This window comes from Hyla sarda, chromosome 2 (assembly GCF_029499605.1).
Source record: "Hyla sarda isolate aHylSar1 chromosome 2, aHylSar1.hap1, whole genome shotgun sequence".
Lineage (NCBI taxonomy): Eukaryota > Metazoa > Chordata > Amphibia > Anura > Hylidae > Hyla > Hyla sarda.
The window spans coordinates 13723468-13741583 of record NC_079190.1 but is presented as its reverse complement, the minus strand read 5'-3'; the positions used below and the strand labels follow the sequence as shown (position 1 = coordinate 13741583).

Genomic DNA, 18116 nt, shown 5'->3' with positions numbered 1-18116 from the left:
ATGCTCCTTTTCGGGGTCTTCTGCTCATTTTTTGGCCGTTGATTCTTCCGTGTTCATCTTCCAGGTGACCCAGGAACCTCCAGTTTCCGGGTCTATTGTTCCGGTGTTCTGGGATGCTCCTTTTCTGGACATTCCGCTCCTTTTTTGACTGTTAGTACCTTACGTCTCCTCCTTTGGGGTCCATGTTCTCTCGAGATGGAGGGCGTTCCAGTCGTCCGGATTTACACCAGTTGAGCTATTTCGCCTCCCAGGGGCTTGTGGCAGGCCCCAGGATGGGGGTTTTGGGTCTGCAGATGTTCAGTTCATCGAACTTCTGTACCAAGCCTCTCTTGAGCCGGTTTCAGTCCTTCTTCTTTTTCCTGTGGTTTTCTGGTCTCCACCTCCTGTACTCTCCTTCTGTCCAGACGTTCACTGCTCTCCCTGGTGTTTTTTCCACCATGTTCTCTTGCATCTGTTGCCTCTGGATGGGGTTCTCTTGTTGTGCCCTTTTCCATTTTTATTTTCCAGCCGGGCTGGGGAGTACAAAAAATTTCCTTTTTTATGTGTATTATTACTGTGTGTATTATACAGATACTGGCCTACATTTATCATTGTCTTTAGACTGTTTTTCTTGTCAAGAAAAGGCGCAAGCAGGGTTTATTTGGTTTATTTGCGCCTTTTGGTTTACACATTTCTGCTGATTTTGAGTTGCAATCCACTGATTTTCACAATACACATGATATGGACGGGTTTTGTGAACTGCGCCTTTTTGTGAAAAGACGCAAACAAGGGGAAAAGCCACTGAAAAGTCTCTTAAACTACACCAGCCCAGATTTAGCTTAGCTTTTTGGCTCATGTGAAGAGAGAAATTTCAGAAAATGTGACCTGCACAAAATGTATCAAATTCTCTGTGACCAAATAAAACATTTGGCGCTCCTGCACATTACCAGCACACACAAAAAAAGTGTAAAAAATGCTTCACTTACACTACAATGATAAATGCTTCACTTACACCTACAATGATAAATGCTTCACTTACACCTACAATGATAAATGCTTCACTTACACCTACAATGATAAATGCTTCACTTACACCTACAATGATAAATGCCGGCCACTGTGTATATAGCAGTGATACGGCTGCACTATATTGTAGTATCTTTTACTAAAATACTTTATGTAGGTATTATTTTCTACGATAGAGAGGGGATGACTGTACATTGATTGCTGCTCAGTGGCCCAGTATAACCCACAAAGGGATGTGATTGTTAGGTCTTGGTCAGGATTGTGGCCATTAAACAGTGCAAAAAAAAGGCAACTTTATGTTAAGCAAACTGTTATTATTATTATTATTATTAACAATAATATTAATAACAAGAACTATAATATAATAATGATACCTAATAATAAATTATTATACATATTATTTATAATATATATTTATATATAATTTTTTTAATTAAATGTTACTTTATATTTTTTATTTTAATTTATTTTTAAAATTAACCTTCACGTTTATTCCAATACGCACACGTTTACAATAAATGACTGTATTTTCTTTTTTTTTTTTTCTGCAGGGAGTCCTTCCTTAAGACAAACGCACAGCTGACCATTCGCTGCCGACAGCTTCTCTCTGAGCTTTCCTATATTTATCCAATAGAAGCGGTGAGTGAAGATCATAGCAGGGTAAAGCATAGATATTTTTATATATTTTAACCCTTTATTGACATAGAATTAAATGGGCCAGGTCCTCCAGGGAGCGAGAGAGAGAGAGAAACTAAATAGATGAGTTTCTTCAGCTGGGCAATCCTGTCTATTGACTTCTTCATTTTATAGGTCTGGGTTTTCTGAACCAGACAAAATCTATTTCCCACTGTGGAACAACTTCTTGGAGACCTTTCCAGAGCTCATTCTACAGGGCAGATCTCTGCTGTGAATGGTGGTGGATCCATTGTTACCTATATACAGGGAGGGGGAGATTGATCTCTGCTGTGAATGGTAGTGGATCTAGTGTTATATGTATACAGGGAGGGGGGAGGAGACAGATCTCGACTGTGAATGGTGGAGGGACCCAGTGTTATCTTTATACTCCTTTCACTGTTCTCCTGAGAAAAAAAGGCATTACTGGGAAATGCTCTCTACAGTATAGGAAGCTTTGTTTTACACCTAGTGTCCAGAATGGAAACTGCAAGATTTCAGGATTAGCATAAAATATAGATGGCAAAACAATAAAAAAACTAAGTTTTTATTTTTATTAGGGATAAAATAGAAACCTAATTTAAACAATATAATTTGCTGATAGCAGATGACTTTTAACATGTTCTTCTATCCACAGCTTGACCAAAAGGATTACTTTATTTGTGGAGTAAAATTGCCAAATTCAGAGGATTTTCAAGGTATTTATATTATTATTATTAATAATTTTTTTTGCTGTATGTATTCAGTTATGGCACATACCGCATTGTTTCCCAACCAGTGTGCCTCCAGCTGTTGCAAAACAGCAACTTCCAGCATGTCCGATAATGTACAGTGGTCCCTCAACATACGATGGTAATTAGTTCCAAATGAGCCATCGTTTGTCGAACCCATCGTATGTTGAGGGATTCGTGCAATGTGAAGTATAGGAAGCTGTACTCACCTGTCCCCGCCGCTCCGGACCGCGTCCCGCCGCTCCCAATGGTGACCCCGGGCCTCCGCTGGGCTCTCCTGGTCTTCTCCGGTCCTCCGCTGTCTTCTCCGGTCTTCTGCAAGGCCTTACTGGTCCTGCATAGCGACGTCATTACGCCGCTGCGTACGCCGTTCCTATTGGATGACGGGACGACGTGCGCAACAGTGTAGTGACGTCTTCGGAGAGGGATGAGAAGACACCGGAGGACCAGCACTGGACCCGGAGGGCACCCCGGAGCATCGTGGAGGTGTAAGTAATACTTGGAACATTAAGCTGCTATCCGGACGCAGCTTAAGCATTTTGCGCTGCCGGATAGCACTTAATGCGATGGTCCCGACATAAAAAAGCATCGTATGTCGTAGAGGCCATCGTATGTCGATTTGATCATATGTCGGGGCCATCGTAGGTCGGGGGGGTTACTGTATTATACTCCAGAGCTGCACTCCCTATTCTGCTATTCTCTTCCTTACATTTTGGTTCTTTCTTTTTGCAGCTAAAGATGATGGCAGTGTGGCTGTGGCATTGGGCTACACGGCTCACCTGGTGTCTATGATTTCCTTTTTCCTACAAATCCCCATGCGGTATCCTATTCTCCATAAGGGCTCCCGATCTGCAATCAAAGACAACATCAACGACAAACTTACGGAGAAGGAAAGAGAGTAAGTGCGGAGCCCCTTTTTATAGAAGGTGTAAGTAGCAGATAGACTTGTGTCTTTGCTGTAAAGCACAGTTCCAAGTCATATAGGGGTATCCCAATTGCTACAGAAATGTATTTTGTAAAAAGAATAGCAGCACTGTTTGCTAATATGCCGCCTTTATCAATTTCTTACAATTTTTATTATTTTTTTTATTACTTGAGGGGACTTACAGGGGTACTCCGCCCATAGAATCTCTCTCTTCTGACCCCTATAACACTTTATTTTTTATTTTTCCGTATACGGAGATGTATTTGGGTAATTTTTTGCGCTGGGATCTATAGTTTTTATCTGTACCATTTTTGTTTAGATGAGATTTATTACCTTTACATCATTCTTCACGTGTGGTCATAAACCTTATATTATAATAATTCGGACAATTCCTCACAATGATTACTGGGGCTGATAGTCCAAGGAATGGAATGTAGCAAAAAATCCCAGGCATCCTCTGAATAGATCGCGGTCTGGCGGCAGATACTGCTTTCTCTGGCTGAACTCTCCACACGACGAATCTATCATATTTTTGATTTGTACTAAATGTTTTCGGCTGTTAACATTTATATGTATTTATTCTGGGTTTTATCTGAAGTTTGTTTTTCTTCAAAAAAGAAAAAAAAAAGCCATAAGCAAATTACTAATGTCTGGAGGAATGAGGCTCTAAGTCTCAACTTGGATTTTTTTCCTACGTTTTTTTTTTTTGTGTGAAAAAACGCCAGTGCAATTTCTTGCGTCTGATGTTTTTTCTGGTACTTTTTCTCGCGTTTTTGCAGAAATTGAATTTTTTGGCCCTTTTTTTTCCAAAATTTGTTGAGTACCAAAAAATAAAGATGCAGTAGTGAGAGAAAAAAATGTATAACAAAATTTATATTTTTTATAATGAAGTTTTTATTTTTTTTAACAGGGATCAATTTATGTGGGCGGGCAGGGCACTCATAAAATGTAGTGTGTGCTTTTTCCCTTTTTAATTTTTTTTTAGGCAGTACTACTACTCCCAGCATGGAATAAGATGGGAGTAGTAGTACCTGTACTAATAGACATATCGCCCTGGGTGTCACTCCTGACACCCGTTGCGATTGTCTATAATATAGCAGAGATGTGGAGCGGCTCTATACAGCGCTCACATCTCTGCTCTGTACTCCGGACAGTGATGTGAATAGAACATCACTCATTCATATTTTCCACCCAGAGTGGTGATTGGTCGGATGGTTGCAGCCAATCACAGCTCTCAGAAGGAAATATGAATGGTGAGTGGCCGGCCGGAGTACAGAGCAGAGATGCGAGCGCAGGAGAAAGCCGTTCCGCATTTCAGGGATGAAGGCTGATCGCAACGGGTGTCAGGAGTGATACCCGCTGTGATCTGTCCTTAAAGGGGTTCTCTGGTGCTTAAACATCTTATCCCCCATCCAAAGGATAGGGGAGAAGATGCCTGATCGCGAGAGTCCCGCCGCTGGAGACCCCCGGGATCATGCACGCGGCACCCCGTTTGTAATCAGTCCCCGCAAAGCAAGACTACGGGAGGCTATCACGCCCCCTCCCATAGGCTTGCATTGAGGGGCGGAGCGTGACGTCACACGCCGCCCACCCTGTAGTCGCCCGTAATCAGACCCGTAGCGAACACACTCCGGGGACTGATTACAAACTGGGTGCCGCGTGCATGATCCCGGGGGTCCCCAGCAGCGGGCCCCCCGCGATCAGGCATCTTATCCCCTATCCTTTGGATAAGGAACAAGATGTTTAAGCACCGGAGAACCCCTTTAACTGCAGGTACTACTGCTCCCAACATGGAGCACACTCTGCTCCATGCTGGGAGCTGTAGTACCTGCATCAATAGACAGATCGCAGCGAGTGTCACTACTGACACCTGCTGTGATCCTCCTGCATAATGTATAGATGTGGGCTGCCGCTCTTCTATGGTCCCCTGCACTGCCATATATATATATATATATATATATATATATATATATATATATATATATATATATACACCTATTCATATTTCCCGCAGAGAGTTGTGGTTGGCTGGAACCATCTGGCCAATCACAGCTCTCTGCGGGAAATATGAATAGGTGTATATATGTAGGGCAGTGCAGGGGACCATAGAAGAGCAGCCGGCCGCACCTATACATTAGGGATCGACCGATTTATCGGTTTGGCAGATATCGGCCGATAATCACGATTTTGGGCATTATCGGTATCGGCAATTACCTTGCCAATAAGCTGATAATGCCCCTCCCCCCGCATCGCCCCCACCGCACCACAACCGCCGCCCCCCAAACACGACCCCCCCCCCACTGCACCGCGTCGCACCCTCCACCGCCCTGGCCCGGCCCCATTGCCTCCTCCATCCCCGGTTTTATAATTACCTGTTCCCGGGGTCAACGCTACTTCCGGCTCCTGCTGTGTCCTGCGTTACGCTGTGCGCAATGACGAGTGACGCGACGTCACCGTCAGTGTGCACAGTGACAGCTCAGGAGGACGCCACCGGAGCCAGATGTAGAGTGGACCTTGGGAACAGGTAATTATAAAACCGGAGATGGGGGAGGCAATGGGGCAGTGCGGTGGGGCGGTCGCGGCTTGCGGTGATAGGACTCAGGACCCCCGGACAGGCAGGGGGAGAGGAGCGGGCGGCGGTGGTCTATGGCACCGCAAAAGCCGCTGCAGTTCATTGATTTAAAGCGCCTGCTTTAAATGAATGATCGGCAGCGGTGTCGCGGGGGGATAAATAGCCGATAACTTATACCGGAATATCGATATAAGTTATCGGCTATCGGCCCTAACCTCCACAGATTATTGGTATCGGCCCTAAAAAAACGATATTGGTCGATCCCTACTATACATTATACAGGAGGATCGCAACGGGTGTCAGAAGTGACACAGGCGATCTGTCAATTAGTACAGGTACTACTACTCTCATCATGGAACATTGTGTTCCATGGTGGGAATATTACGGTAGTACTACCTAAAAATTTTTTTAAAAAAAGCGAAAAATGCACACTACATTTTTAATAATGTCGGCTATATTTTTGGTGCTCTGCATGCCCACATAAATTGTTCCCTGTATTAAAATTTCGTTATAATAGTCATTTTGTTAAATACAATTTTTTCCATCACTACTGTTTCTTTAAAAAAAATATATATATTTTAATGGTACCTTACGAATATAACTACTATAATACTGCCTCCTATATACAAGAATATAACTACTATAATACTGCTCCTATATACAAGAATATAACTACTATAATACTGCTCCTATGTACAAGAATATAACTACTATAATACTGCTCCTATATACAAGAATATAACTACTATAATACGGCTCCTATGTACAAGAATATAACTACTATAATACTGCTCCTATATATAAGAATATAACTACTATAATACTGCTCCCTATATACAAGAATACAACTATAATACTGCTCCTATATACCAGAATATAACTACTATAATACTCCTCCCTATATACAAGAATATATCTACTGTAATACTGCTCCTATATACAAGAATATAACTACTATAATACTGCTCCTATATACAAGAATATAACTACTATAATACTGCTCCCTATATACAAGAATACAACTACTATAATACTGCTCCTATATACCAGAATATAACTACTATAATACTCCTCCCTATATACAAGAATATATCTACTGTAATACTGCTCCTATATACAAGAATATAACTACTATAATACTTCCTCCTATATACAAGAATATAACTACTATAATACTGCTCCCTATATACAAGAATACAACTACTATAATACTGCTCCTATATACCAGAATATAACTACTATAATACTCCTCCCTATATACAAGAATATAACTACTATAATACTGCTCCTATGTACAAGAATATAACTACTATAATACTGCCCCCTATATACAAGAATATAACTACTATAATACTGCCCCCTATATACAAGAATATAACTAATATAATACTGCCTCCTATATACAAGAATATAACTACTATAATACTGCTCCTATATACAAGAATATAACTACTATAATACTGCTCCTATATACAATAATATAACTACTATATTACTGTTCCTATATACAAGAATATAACTACTATAATACTGATCCTATATACAAGAATATAACTACTATAATACTGCCTCCTATATACAAGAATATAACTACTATAATACTGCCTCCTATATACAAGAATATAACTACTATAATACTGCCTCCTATATACAAGAATATAACTACTATAATACTGCCTCCTATATACAAGAATATAACTACTATAATACTGCCTCCTATATACAAGAATATAACTACTATAATACTGCCTCCTATATACAAGAATATAACTACTATAATACTGCTCCTATATACAAGAATATAACTACTATAATACTGCCTCCTATATACAAGAATATAACTACTATAATACTGTCTCCTATATACAAGAATATAACTACTATATTACTGCCTCCTATGTACAAGAATATAACTACTATAATACTGTCTCCTATATACAAGAATATAACTACTATAATACTGCCTCCTATATACAAGAATATAACTACTATAATACTGCTCCTATGTATAAGAATATAACTACTATAATACTGCCCCTATGTATAAGAATATAACACTATATGAATTGTTTATATTCTATTGCAGGTTTCCATTGTATCCAAAAGGAGGTGAAAAGCTGCAGTTTGATTATGGCGTTTACCTTCTCAACAAGAACATAGCTCAGGTTTGTCTCTGCTGTTTTTACCATATATCTAGTATGTAGAGATTTCTACCTCTATATAGAGAGACAATCCTTAACATTGAATTAGCAACATCAAGGAGAACCTGTAAGATTATGTAAGTATCAGGTTATAGGTAGCAGCAGGTGTTGGTAAGATGATGATCATGTTTTGGGGAGCTGGGTTTCTGGGGGAGACCCTACCTCTGCCTCGTCTCCTTTCATCACTGATCACGATTATAAAAGCTTTTAGCAGTTGAGCACCGAAAACCAAGATCAATGTAATGCAATAGCGGATACTGATGACTTATAATAGGCCTTTAGTGGAGCCCCGAAAATGTGAAAAAGTTTCAAATATCTGACCCCCCCCCCCCCCCCCCCTGGTAAAAATGTAAATCAGCCCCTTTTCCAAATAACAATGTAGAAAAATAAATGTATGTGGTATCACCACGTGCGTAATCGTCCGAACTATTAAATTACGAAATTCCTGATACTGAAGGATCAACAACATAATTGCAAAAAAATATCCAAACGACAAAATTAGTGATTGTTTTTTTAAATCCCATCAAAATGTAATAAAAATTGAACAAAAAGCCAGAACTACAGAAATTATAGCTCATGGTGCAAAATAAATACCGTATTTATCGGGGTATACCACGCACCGGCCTATAACACGCACCCTCATTTTACCAAGGATATTTGGGTAAAAAAAAGTTTTTTAACCAAATATCCTTTGTAAAATGAGGGTGTCTGCTTGTGTATACCCCGATACACTGTTTCTGACCCCACAGAAGCCCCCAGGAAAGGCAGGGGGAGAGAGGCCGTCGCTGCCCACTTCTCTCCCCCTGCCTTACCTGGGGTCTAGAGCCCTGCTGCCGCCGCTTCTCTCCCCCTAGCTATCGGCGCCGCTTCTCTCCCCCTGACTATCGGCGCCGCTGCCACTTCTCTGCCCCTTTCTATCGGCGCTGCTGCCCCATTGCCAGTGCCGATAGCCAGGGGGAGAGTAGCGGCGCCGACAGACAGGGGAAGAGAAGGGGCAGCCGCACCCATTGCCGGCGCCGCTGCCATGTTGCCTCCCCCATCCCCGGTTGTATAATTACCTATTGCCGGGGTCTGGTCCGCGCTGCTTCTTGCCTCCGGTGTGGCGTCCCCTGCGTCGTTGCTATGCGCTGCGAGACGCAATGGCGAATGCGCCGATAGCCAGGAGGAGAGAAGGGGCAGCGGCCCGATAGCCAGGGGGAGAGAAGTGGCGGCAGCAGGGCTCTAGACCCCAGGAAAGGCAGGGGGAGAGAAGCGGGCAGCGACGGCCTCTCTCCCCCCTGCCTTTCCTGGGGGCTTGTGCGGGGGTCAGAAAAAATGGAGAGGGGGGGGTAGGCAATGGGGCAGCGGCGCCGGCAGTGATAGGCAGGGGCAGAGAAGCCGGCAGTGCTGGCTGTCTCTGCACCTGCAAAAGCCGCTGCAGTTCATTGATTTAAAGCGCCCACTTTAAATCTTTGAACTGCAGCGGCTTATCGGCGTATAACACGCAGGTAGACTTTAGGCTAAAAATTTCAGCTTAAAAAATGCGTGTTATCCGCAGATAAATACGGTAAATAAATCAAATTAATAGTAGTCAGAACGCAGCAATGAATCTCTCTCTTTCTGTTTCTCTGTCTCTATCTCGGTCTCTCTCTGTCTCTCTCTTTTTTTTTTTTTTTTTTTTTTTTGTTAAATCAACTGGTGCAGGAAAGTTAAACAGATTTGTAAATTAATTCTATTAAAAAAAAATCTTAATCCTTCCAGTACTTATCAGCTCCTGTATGATCTACAGGAAGTTTTTTTCTTTTTGGATTTCCTTTGTCTGACCACAGTGCTCTCTGCTGACACCTCTGTCCTTTTTAGGAACTGTCCAGAGTAGGAGAGGTTTTCTATGGGGATTTGCTCCTACTCTGGACAATTCCTAAAATGACAGAGGTATCAGAAGAGAGCACTGTGGTCAGACAGAAAGGAAATTCAAAAAGAAAAGAACTTCCTGTGGAGCATACAGCATTTTTTATAAAAGTAATTTACAAATCTGTTTAACTTTCTTGCACCAGTTGATAAAAAAATAAAAATAATTTTTTTTTTTCCAGTGGAGTACCCCCTTTAAAATCCCCTTTAAAATCTAATGGCCAGTAATACGAACTCCCCCTTTTCACATTACTGGTCTCTTACTGAGCAGCTGGGGGGGGGGGGGGGGGGGGTTAGATGGAGCTCAGAATGCAGAGTGACGTCATAGCTAACCAGAGTGCACTATGGCAAATAACAATAATCTTTATAACTTTTTGACACTATACACAGGTTGTTTCTTTTGCTGGATAACCCCTTTAAGGATCGTTCTTCTTCTGTAATTGCTGCAAAGATAAAAAGAAGAATTCCTCTCTTTTCTCTGTCACCTCATCCCAAACGTCAGTGTAATGATAACACAGCAGAGCTTTCTCCGATGAGAGGTTTTTTACAGGGTGTTTGTCTTGGACGGTCTCTGTCTTGACACTATCTGATACTCTTTACTATTAAAGGTGGAAAAAGCTCATTTCAGACAGTTCACCCCGGGAGTCGCCGTCCGCCGGAGCTGTAATGGGATCTCCGCACCTGTAGAGCGGACGGAGCAGACATCCAGGAGTAACCTTCCCATGAACCTGTGAAAGGGGGGGAATAGGGAGAGGTATACAGGGATGGGATCAGGATAAGCAAGTGCCCCCCCTAGTGGCAGAGCTGTATTTATGGATTGTGCTGCTCTAGGGTAGTGTTTCCCAACCAGGGTGCCTCCAGCTGTTGCAAAACTACAACTCCCAGCATGCGATTTATACAGTCAGGGGTGTGTGATTTCACATTGAGGGGTGTGTGTGTGCGCCTAATTTACGTTCCTGACTGTATAATCCCGCCCATCACCTTATAGTCACTCCCATTATTTAATTTAAGTTCACGCCCCTAAATTGTCAAAAATAAAACCTATAAACTATCTCCGTAACGGAAGGGCGCATCTTGAAACTGTATAAAGATGTGGGTTTAGGGGTGCCCTACGCTTTTTAATCATAATACAATCTGTGTGTACATTATAGCGTATGAGGCTGTGACGGTGCGATAGGATCGCACCGTCACAGCCTCCTACGCTATAATGTACGCACAAATAGCGTTATTCCCTGCGTCCACTTCACTGTCAAACAACTCATTTTTAGGAAGATAAACTCTGGCGTTTGAGGTCTGGACTTTTAATGATCGGGGTGGGGCAGTAATGTTCAGGTTATTTTAACTGCCTTTTTTCTTTTCTTTTTTAATTTTTCTTTTTAAATTTTTTATTTTTTTTTACCCGGGGCGAACATTCACTTTCTATGTCTCCCTGAAGAAAAATGAGGCCCAGTGTGTGTGTGTGTGTGTGTGTATGTATATGTATGTGTATGTATGTGTATGTATGTATATATATGTATGTATATATATGTGTGTATATATATGTATGTGTATATATATGTATGTGTATATATATGTATGTATATATATATATATATGTATATATATATATACTGCAGCTGCAGCTACTCCATGGAAGAGGCACTGAGCTGTAAAGTCCGTCGTCTGCACCTCACATGTGTAAATAATAAAAGTTTGGAGTGCAGAGTTTTCGCATATTGAAATGAAGGCAAAAAAAGTCTGAATTGTTGGTTTTCACTTTTGCGTTCTTCCCATGCAAGCGCTCGGAAATTTCAGGCTGTAATGCGTTTACAATAGGTTTCTGATATATAAAGACTGTGTCCCAGGAGATCTGCCATGCACCCCTCCTTACTATCTTGTGTTTTTAGCTGTTTAAGGCAACTGGCTGCAGCAGGCGCCTCCCCCCAACTGTTCTGGCTGCGGCAGGGGGCCTCCCCCCCCCCCCCAACTGTTCTGGCTGCAGCAGGGGGCCTCCCCCCCCCCCCCCCAACTGTTCTGGGCTGCAGCAGGGCCCCCCCCCCCCAACTGTTCTGGCTGCAGCAGGGCCCCCCCCCCCCAACTGTTCTGGCTGCGGCAGGGGCCCCCCCCCCAACTGTTCTGGCTGCAGCAGGGGCCTCCCCCCTCTCCCCCCCCCCCCCAACTGTTCCGGCTGCAGCAGGGGTCTCCCCCCCCCCCCCCCCAACTGTTCTGGCTGCAGCAGGAGCTTCCCCCCCCCCCCCCCGCCCCCCAACTGGGCTGGCTGCAGCAGGAGCCTCCCCCCCCCCAACTGCGCTGGCTGCAGCAGGAGCCTCCCCCTCAACTGGGCTGGTGGCGGCAGGAGCCGACCCCCCCCCCCCCCCTCCCAAACTGGGCTGGCGGGCGGCAGGAGCCCCCCCCCACAAACTGGGCTTGGCGGCAGCAGGAGCCTTCCCCCCCCCCACCTGGGCGTGCTGCAGCCTTTGGCTGTCTGGGCATGCTGGTTGTTGTAGTTTTGCAACAGCTGGAGACACTGTTTGGAAAACAGTGGGTTAGAGATTCACCCCCATTGACTTTGACTAGCCTGTTCCTTACAAGGGCCCAGGACCTCCTCTGTGGGCCAGAACTGAGCATGCTCCGCAAGAGCAGCTCCCTTTCCATGAGCCTAGCCCTCCTGGGCCTCGGAGAGGAGGTGTCTCGTTTGTGGTGGATTTCATCAGACATGCACTACATACTCCATGACGGCTCCGTACTACATGTGACAGGTTAATGCCGCCGCCGCCCGCCTCCTCCTCCTTCTAGAACCATTTTTTTTATTAGCTCTAAGAAAAGGGACAATGTGTAGTTAAAAGACGACGATAAAGCAAAGCATCTCCCTTAAATGTTGGCAGCGCTCTACGTGTCACCTGGAGATGTCTCATAAATAGTGAGATGCGAGACGATAAAACGGGCCTAATGCACCGTATGAATTCCAGAGCGGAGTCTATCCCTGGCAAATGAGACCGGCTACAAACGCTTCTTCTTGTAATATTATGTGGCCGACCTTTAATCCTGATGGTTTATCCTTCATGGATGTTGCAGTTTACATTACCTGAAAATTAGATATATGGCTATTAGGGCTGCACCATTTGGGGAAAATGTGCGACTGCGATTATGGAGGTAAATATTGCGATTTCGATATGCGATTGCGATATTATGAAATGGTGAAATCCCCCATGGGAGGAGTGGTTGTATGAGGGGGGAGGAGGGGTTGTATGAGGGGGGGGCGGAGTGTTTATATGAGGGGGGGGGGGGCGGAGAGTGGTTATATGAGGGGGGGGGCGGAGTGGTTATATGAGGGGGGGGGGGGGGCGGAGGGGTTATATGAGGGGGGCGGAGGGGGTTATATGAGGGGGGGGGGGGGGGCGGAGGGGTTATATGAGGGGGGGGGGGCGGAGTGGTTATATGAGGGGGGGGGGGAGTGGTTATATGAGGGGGGGGGGGCGGAGGGGTTATATGAGGGGGGGCGGAGGGGTTATATGAGGGGGGGGGGGGGCGGAGGGGTTATATGAGGGGGGGGGGGCGGAGGGGTTATATGAGGGGGGGGGGGGCGGAGGGGTTATATGAGGGGGGGGGGCGGAGAGGTTATATGAGGGGGGGGGGCGGGAGGGGTTATATGAGGGGGGGGGCGGAGGGGTTATATGAGGGGGGGGGGCGGCGGAGGGGTTATATGAGGGGGGGGGGCGGCGGAGGGGTTATATGAGGGGGGGGGGCGGAGGGGTTATATGAGGGGGGGGGGCGGAGGGGTTATATGAGGGGGGGGGGCGGAGGGGTTATATGAGGGGGGGGGGGCGGAGGGGTTATATGAAGGGGGGGGGGGGCGGAGGGGTTATATGAAGGGGGGGGGGCGGAGGGGTTATATGAGGGGGGGGGGGCGGAGGGGTTATATGAGGGGGGGGGGCGGAGTGGTTATATGAGGGGGGGGGGGGGCCGGAGTGGTTATATGAGGGGGGGGGGGGGGGGCCGGAGTGGTTATATGAGGGGGGGGGGGGGCCGGAGTGGTTATATGAGGGGGGGGGGGGGGCCGGAGTGGTTATATGAGGGGGGGGGGGGGGCCGGGAGTGGTTATATGAGGGGGGGAGGAGGGGAGGGGTTATATGAGGAGTGCTTTTTTTTATCTCCTTTCACTGCTGCCTGATCCGCCAAATCAAAATATTGCAATCCACAATAGTGATTTACTTGCAATATATCGTGCAGGCCTAATATTTTATTAATAAAAATAATAAAATAATAATAGTTCAAATAATAATAATAAAAATAATAATAATAAATATATTATTTTTTATTATTATTGTTGTATGTAGTATTTCAGAGATTAAGATGTCCTTACTAAACTTTTATTTCATAGACCGCATGAGGTGGAATATATATATATATATATTTTTTTTTCACTAAACCTGTTAAGTCTTTTATTACAGAGCGGTGTTTTACACCACTATAGGGCAGTTTATTATTGTATACCATTCCTAACCGGCTCAATAGAAACCATATATGGCTGTATACAGATTTCCCCTACCTAGTTGTAGCAGTATGCTTGTGCGGCCAACAACGGTTTCTTCCAATTCCCCTGGAATTCAACTTCAGTTTGAGTGTTTTTGTTCTGAATGGAGAGAGATGGTTAAAGGGGTTTGTCTGACGATGAAATCTGTTTTCAGCTGTCTAATAAATGAACATATGTTGGCATAAGCTTTTCTTCTGCTTCTGATGACATCTATCTGCTCAGTTGTCTCAGACCATCGTCCTGTCTGGTGTACATCCCGTAATGGACTTCCTATTCCTCATCCCGTAATGGACTTCCTGTTCCTCATCCCGTAATGGACTTCCCGTTCCTCATCCGTAATGGACTTCCCGTTCCTCATCCCGTAATGGACTTCCCGTTCCTCTGTACAGGACACTCTTGCTGGAAATTCAGTGAACTCTATCTCCCTCCCTCTGTGCGGGAGCAGTAATAGTCAAGAAAGTGTAGTGGGAGGGATAAAGAGTTGGCTAAGTTCCTGGCTAGAGTGTTCAACAGGAGCAGAAAGTTCATTACAGGATGTACTCCACACAGGGCATTGGGCTATAAGCAACAGAGCAGACAGACTGCATCAAAAAACAGAAGGAAAGCATTAAAGGGGTACTCCGCTGCTCAGTGTTCGGCACAAAATGTTCCGAATGCTTAGAGCCTGCGACGGGAGCTCGTAACGTCATAGCCCCGCCCCTCATGATGTCACACCCCAACCCCTCAATGCAAGTCTATGGGAAGGGGCGTGACAGCGTCACGCCCCCTCCCATAGACTTGCATTGAGGGGGGCGGGGTGTGACATCACTAGCTCCCCGCACCGGAGTACCCCTTTAAGTTTCACAGAAAGGTAGTAAAATATTTGCCCTTTTTACATACACAATCATTCCCTCGCCCCCAATATCCTCTGTCAGGAGATTTGGGAGGCCCCAGCTTTAAAAAAAATGCTCCATATTCGTGTGTGTGTGTGTCTCTTTTGAGGCAGTATTTCCCAACCAGTGTGCCTCTAGCTGTTGCAGAACTACAACTCCCAGCATGCCCGGAGAGCCTTTGCCTGTCCGGTCATGCTGGGAGTTGACGTTTTGCAACAGCTAGAGGCAGCCTGGTTAAGAAACATTGCTCTAAAGTGTACAATCTATACCTAAAGATTCAGTGGTTCTGCTTTTAGGGCCCATATAGAGAATTTTGTTATATTTTCCTAACACATATGTTTAAGGGGGTTTGTCTCCTCTGCCTGATTACCTCTCTGCTGCTGTCTGCTCAGCCCAGGCAATCAGCTGTCAACAAGAGAGGAGATAAAGACATATGTATAAAATTAGGCACCTTTGCTAAATAAGGCCAATTGCAAACTTGTTTATGCTGCCAGACTGTACACACAAAGAGGTGGGGAATACCCCTTTAAAGGGGTTATCCAGGAAAAACTTTTTTTTTATATATCAATTGGCTCCAGAAAGTTAAACAGATTTGTAAATTACTTCTATTAAAAAAATCTTAATCCTTTCAGTACTTATGAGCTTCTGAAGTTTAGGTTGTTCTTTTCTAAGTGCTCTCTGATGACACGTGTCTCGGGAACCGCCCAGTTTAGAAGAGGTTTGCTATGGGAATTTGCTTCTAAACTGGGCGTTTCCCGAGACACGTGTCATCAGAGAGCACTTAGACAGAAAAGAACAACCTTAACTTCAGAAGCTCATAAGTACTGAAAGGATTAAGATTTTTTTAATAGAAGTAATTTACAAATCTGTTTAACTTTCTGGAACCAGTTGATATATAAAAAAGTTTTTTCCTGGAACCAGTTGATATATAAAAAAAAGTTTTTTCCTGGAATACCCCTTTAATGTCTGATGGGTGTCAGCCAGGAGAAGAACATTTAGGGTATACTCACACGGCAGATTCTGCCTGGAAAATTTCTGTGCAGATGCTCCCTGCAGGTTGCAAGCACCAGCTGAATGTGCCGGCACTAGGACCGCACTGAATGTGCCCTCTCTATAGACTACAATTGTTTTCTGCGTGAATTGACGTGTCTGTTCTTCCTTCGTGAGCCAGAATCTGAATGTCCATTGAAAACAATGGGACTCTGCTGCAACAGATTTTCTGAGCTTAATTTTTATGCAGTGTTCTGCTCAGAAATTCCGCCGTGTGAATGAGGCCTTATTGTAGGCACTTTGGTGATAGATGAGGAGTGTTTTGGGTGGACTCGTCTATAGGGTATATGGACAGGGATTATTCTTCTGGGACAGCCCCGTTTTTAAAGGGGTACTCCGTCCCTTGACATCCTATTACCTATGCAAAGGATCTACCTGCTGCACCCAGCGTTCGTTTAGAGCATCGGGTTCAGCGCCGGATGCTCGTGACTTCACGGCCATGCCCCCTCAATGCCGTCATGCCCCCTCCCATAGACTTTCATAGAGGGGGCATGGCCGTGATATCACGAGCAGGGCGTGACCTCCCCGCATCGCCAGTCATCCGGCAGTTCTCTCACGAATGTCTGGGGGGCTGCAGCAGAGATCGCGGGGGTCCTTTAGTTATAAGATGTCTAGGGGCAGGGGTATCCCTTTAAATGGGTACTCTGGTGGAAAACGTTTTTATTTATTTTTATTTTTTTTAAATCAACTGGTGCCAGAAAGTTAAACAGATCTGTAAATTACTTATATTGAAAAAAATCTTAATCCTTCCAATACTTATTAGCTGCTGAATACTACAAAGGAAATTATTTTCTTTTTGGAACACAGAGCTCTCTGCTGACATCATGACCACAGTGCTCTCTGCTGACATCTCTGTCCATTTTAGGAACTGTCCAGAGTAGGAGAAAATCCCCATAGCAAACATATGCTGCTCTGGACAGTTCCTAAAATGGACAGGGATGTCAGCAGAGAGCACTGTGGTCATGATGTCAGCAGAGAGCTCTGTGTTCCAAAAAGAAAATAATTTCCTCTGTAGTATTCAGCAGCTAATAAGTACTGTAAGGATTAAGATTTTGTAATAGAAGTAATAGAAGTTGATTTAAAAAAAAAAAAAAAAAAAGTTTTCCACCGGAGTACCCCTTTAAAGAGATTTGTAAATTACTTATATTAAAAAGTCTTTATCCTTCCAGTACTTTTTAGCAGCTGTATGGTCCAGAGGAAATTCTTTGCTTTTTGAATTTCTTTTGTCTTGTCCACAGTGTTCTCTGCTGACACCTAATGCCCATATCAGGAACTGTCCAGAGCAGGAGAAAATCCTCATAGCAAACCTATGCTGCTCTGGGACAGTTCCTGATACGGGCATCAGGTGTCAGCAGAGAGCACTGTGGACAAGACAAAAAATAAATTCAAAAAGCAAAGAATTTCCTCTGTAGCATATACAGCTGCTAATAAGTACTGGAAGGATAAAGATTTTTTAATAGAAGTAATTTACAATTCTGTTTAACTTTCTGGCACCAGTTCATTTAATAAAAATGTTTCCACCAGAGGACCCCTTTAAGGTTTTGCATCATGGAATAGCCCTTTGGGTGCTGAAAACCATCATCTGACAGATGAAGAAGTATTTTGGGGGTGGGGGGTGTCACTTTTAATATTGTATCCACTCGACTTCTTTGCCAGAGTAAATATCTTCCCGTTCCTCCTGGTTCAGA

The 18116-nt window shown here is 44.3% G+C and overlaps 1 protein-coding gene across 2 annotated transcripts in view; it reads left to right on the top strand.

Moving 5' to 3' along the window:
* Window positions 1–18116, top strand: part of UVRAG (UV radiation resistance associated) — a 103164-nt gene that overhangs the window by 70805 nt on the left and 14243 nt on the right. The window contains exons 10-13 of one of the 2 annotated variants that reach the window (XM_056561182.1): window positions 1557–1665; window positions 2315–2375; window positions 3141–3306; window positions 7992–8070. In XM_056561182.1, coding sequence (XP_056417157.1) covers window positions 1557–1665; window positions 2315–2375; window positions 3141–3306; window positions 7992–8070 — 415 coding nt within the window. The remainder of the gene's footprint in view (window positions 1–1556; window positions 1666–2314; window positions 2376–3140; window positions 3307–7991; window positions 8071–18116) is intronic. The other variant, XM_056561183.1, reaches the window with a different exon arrangement.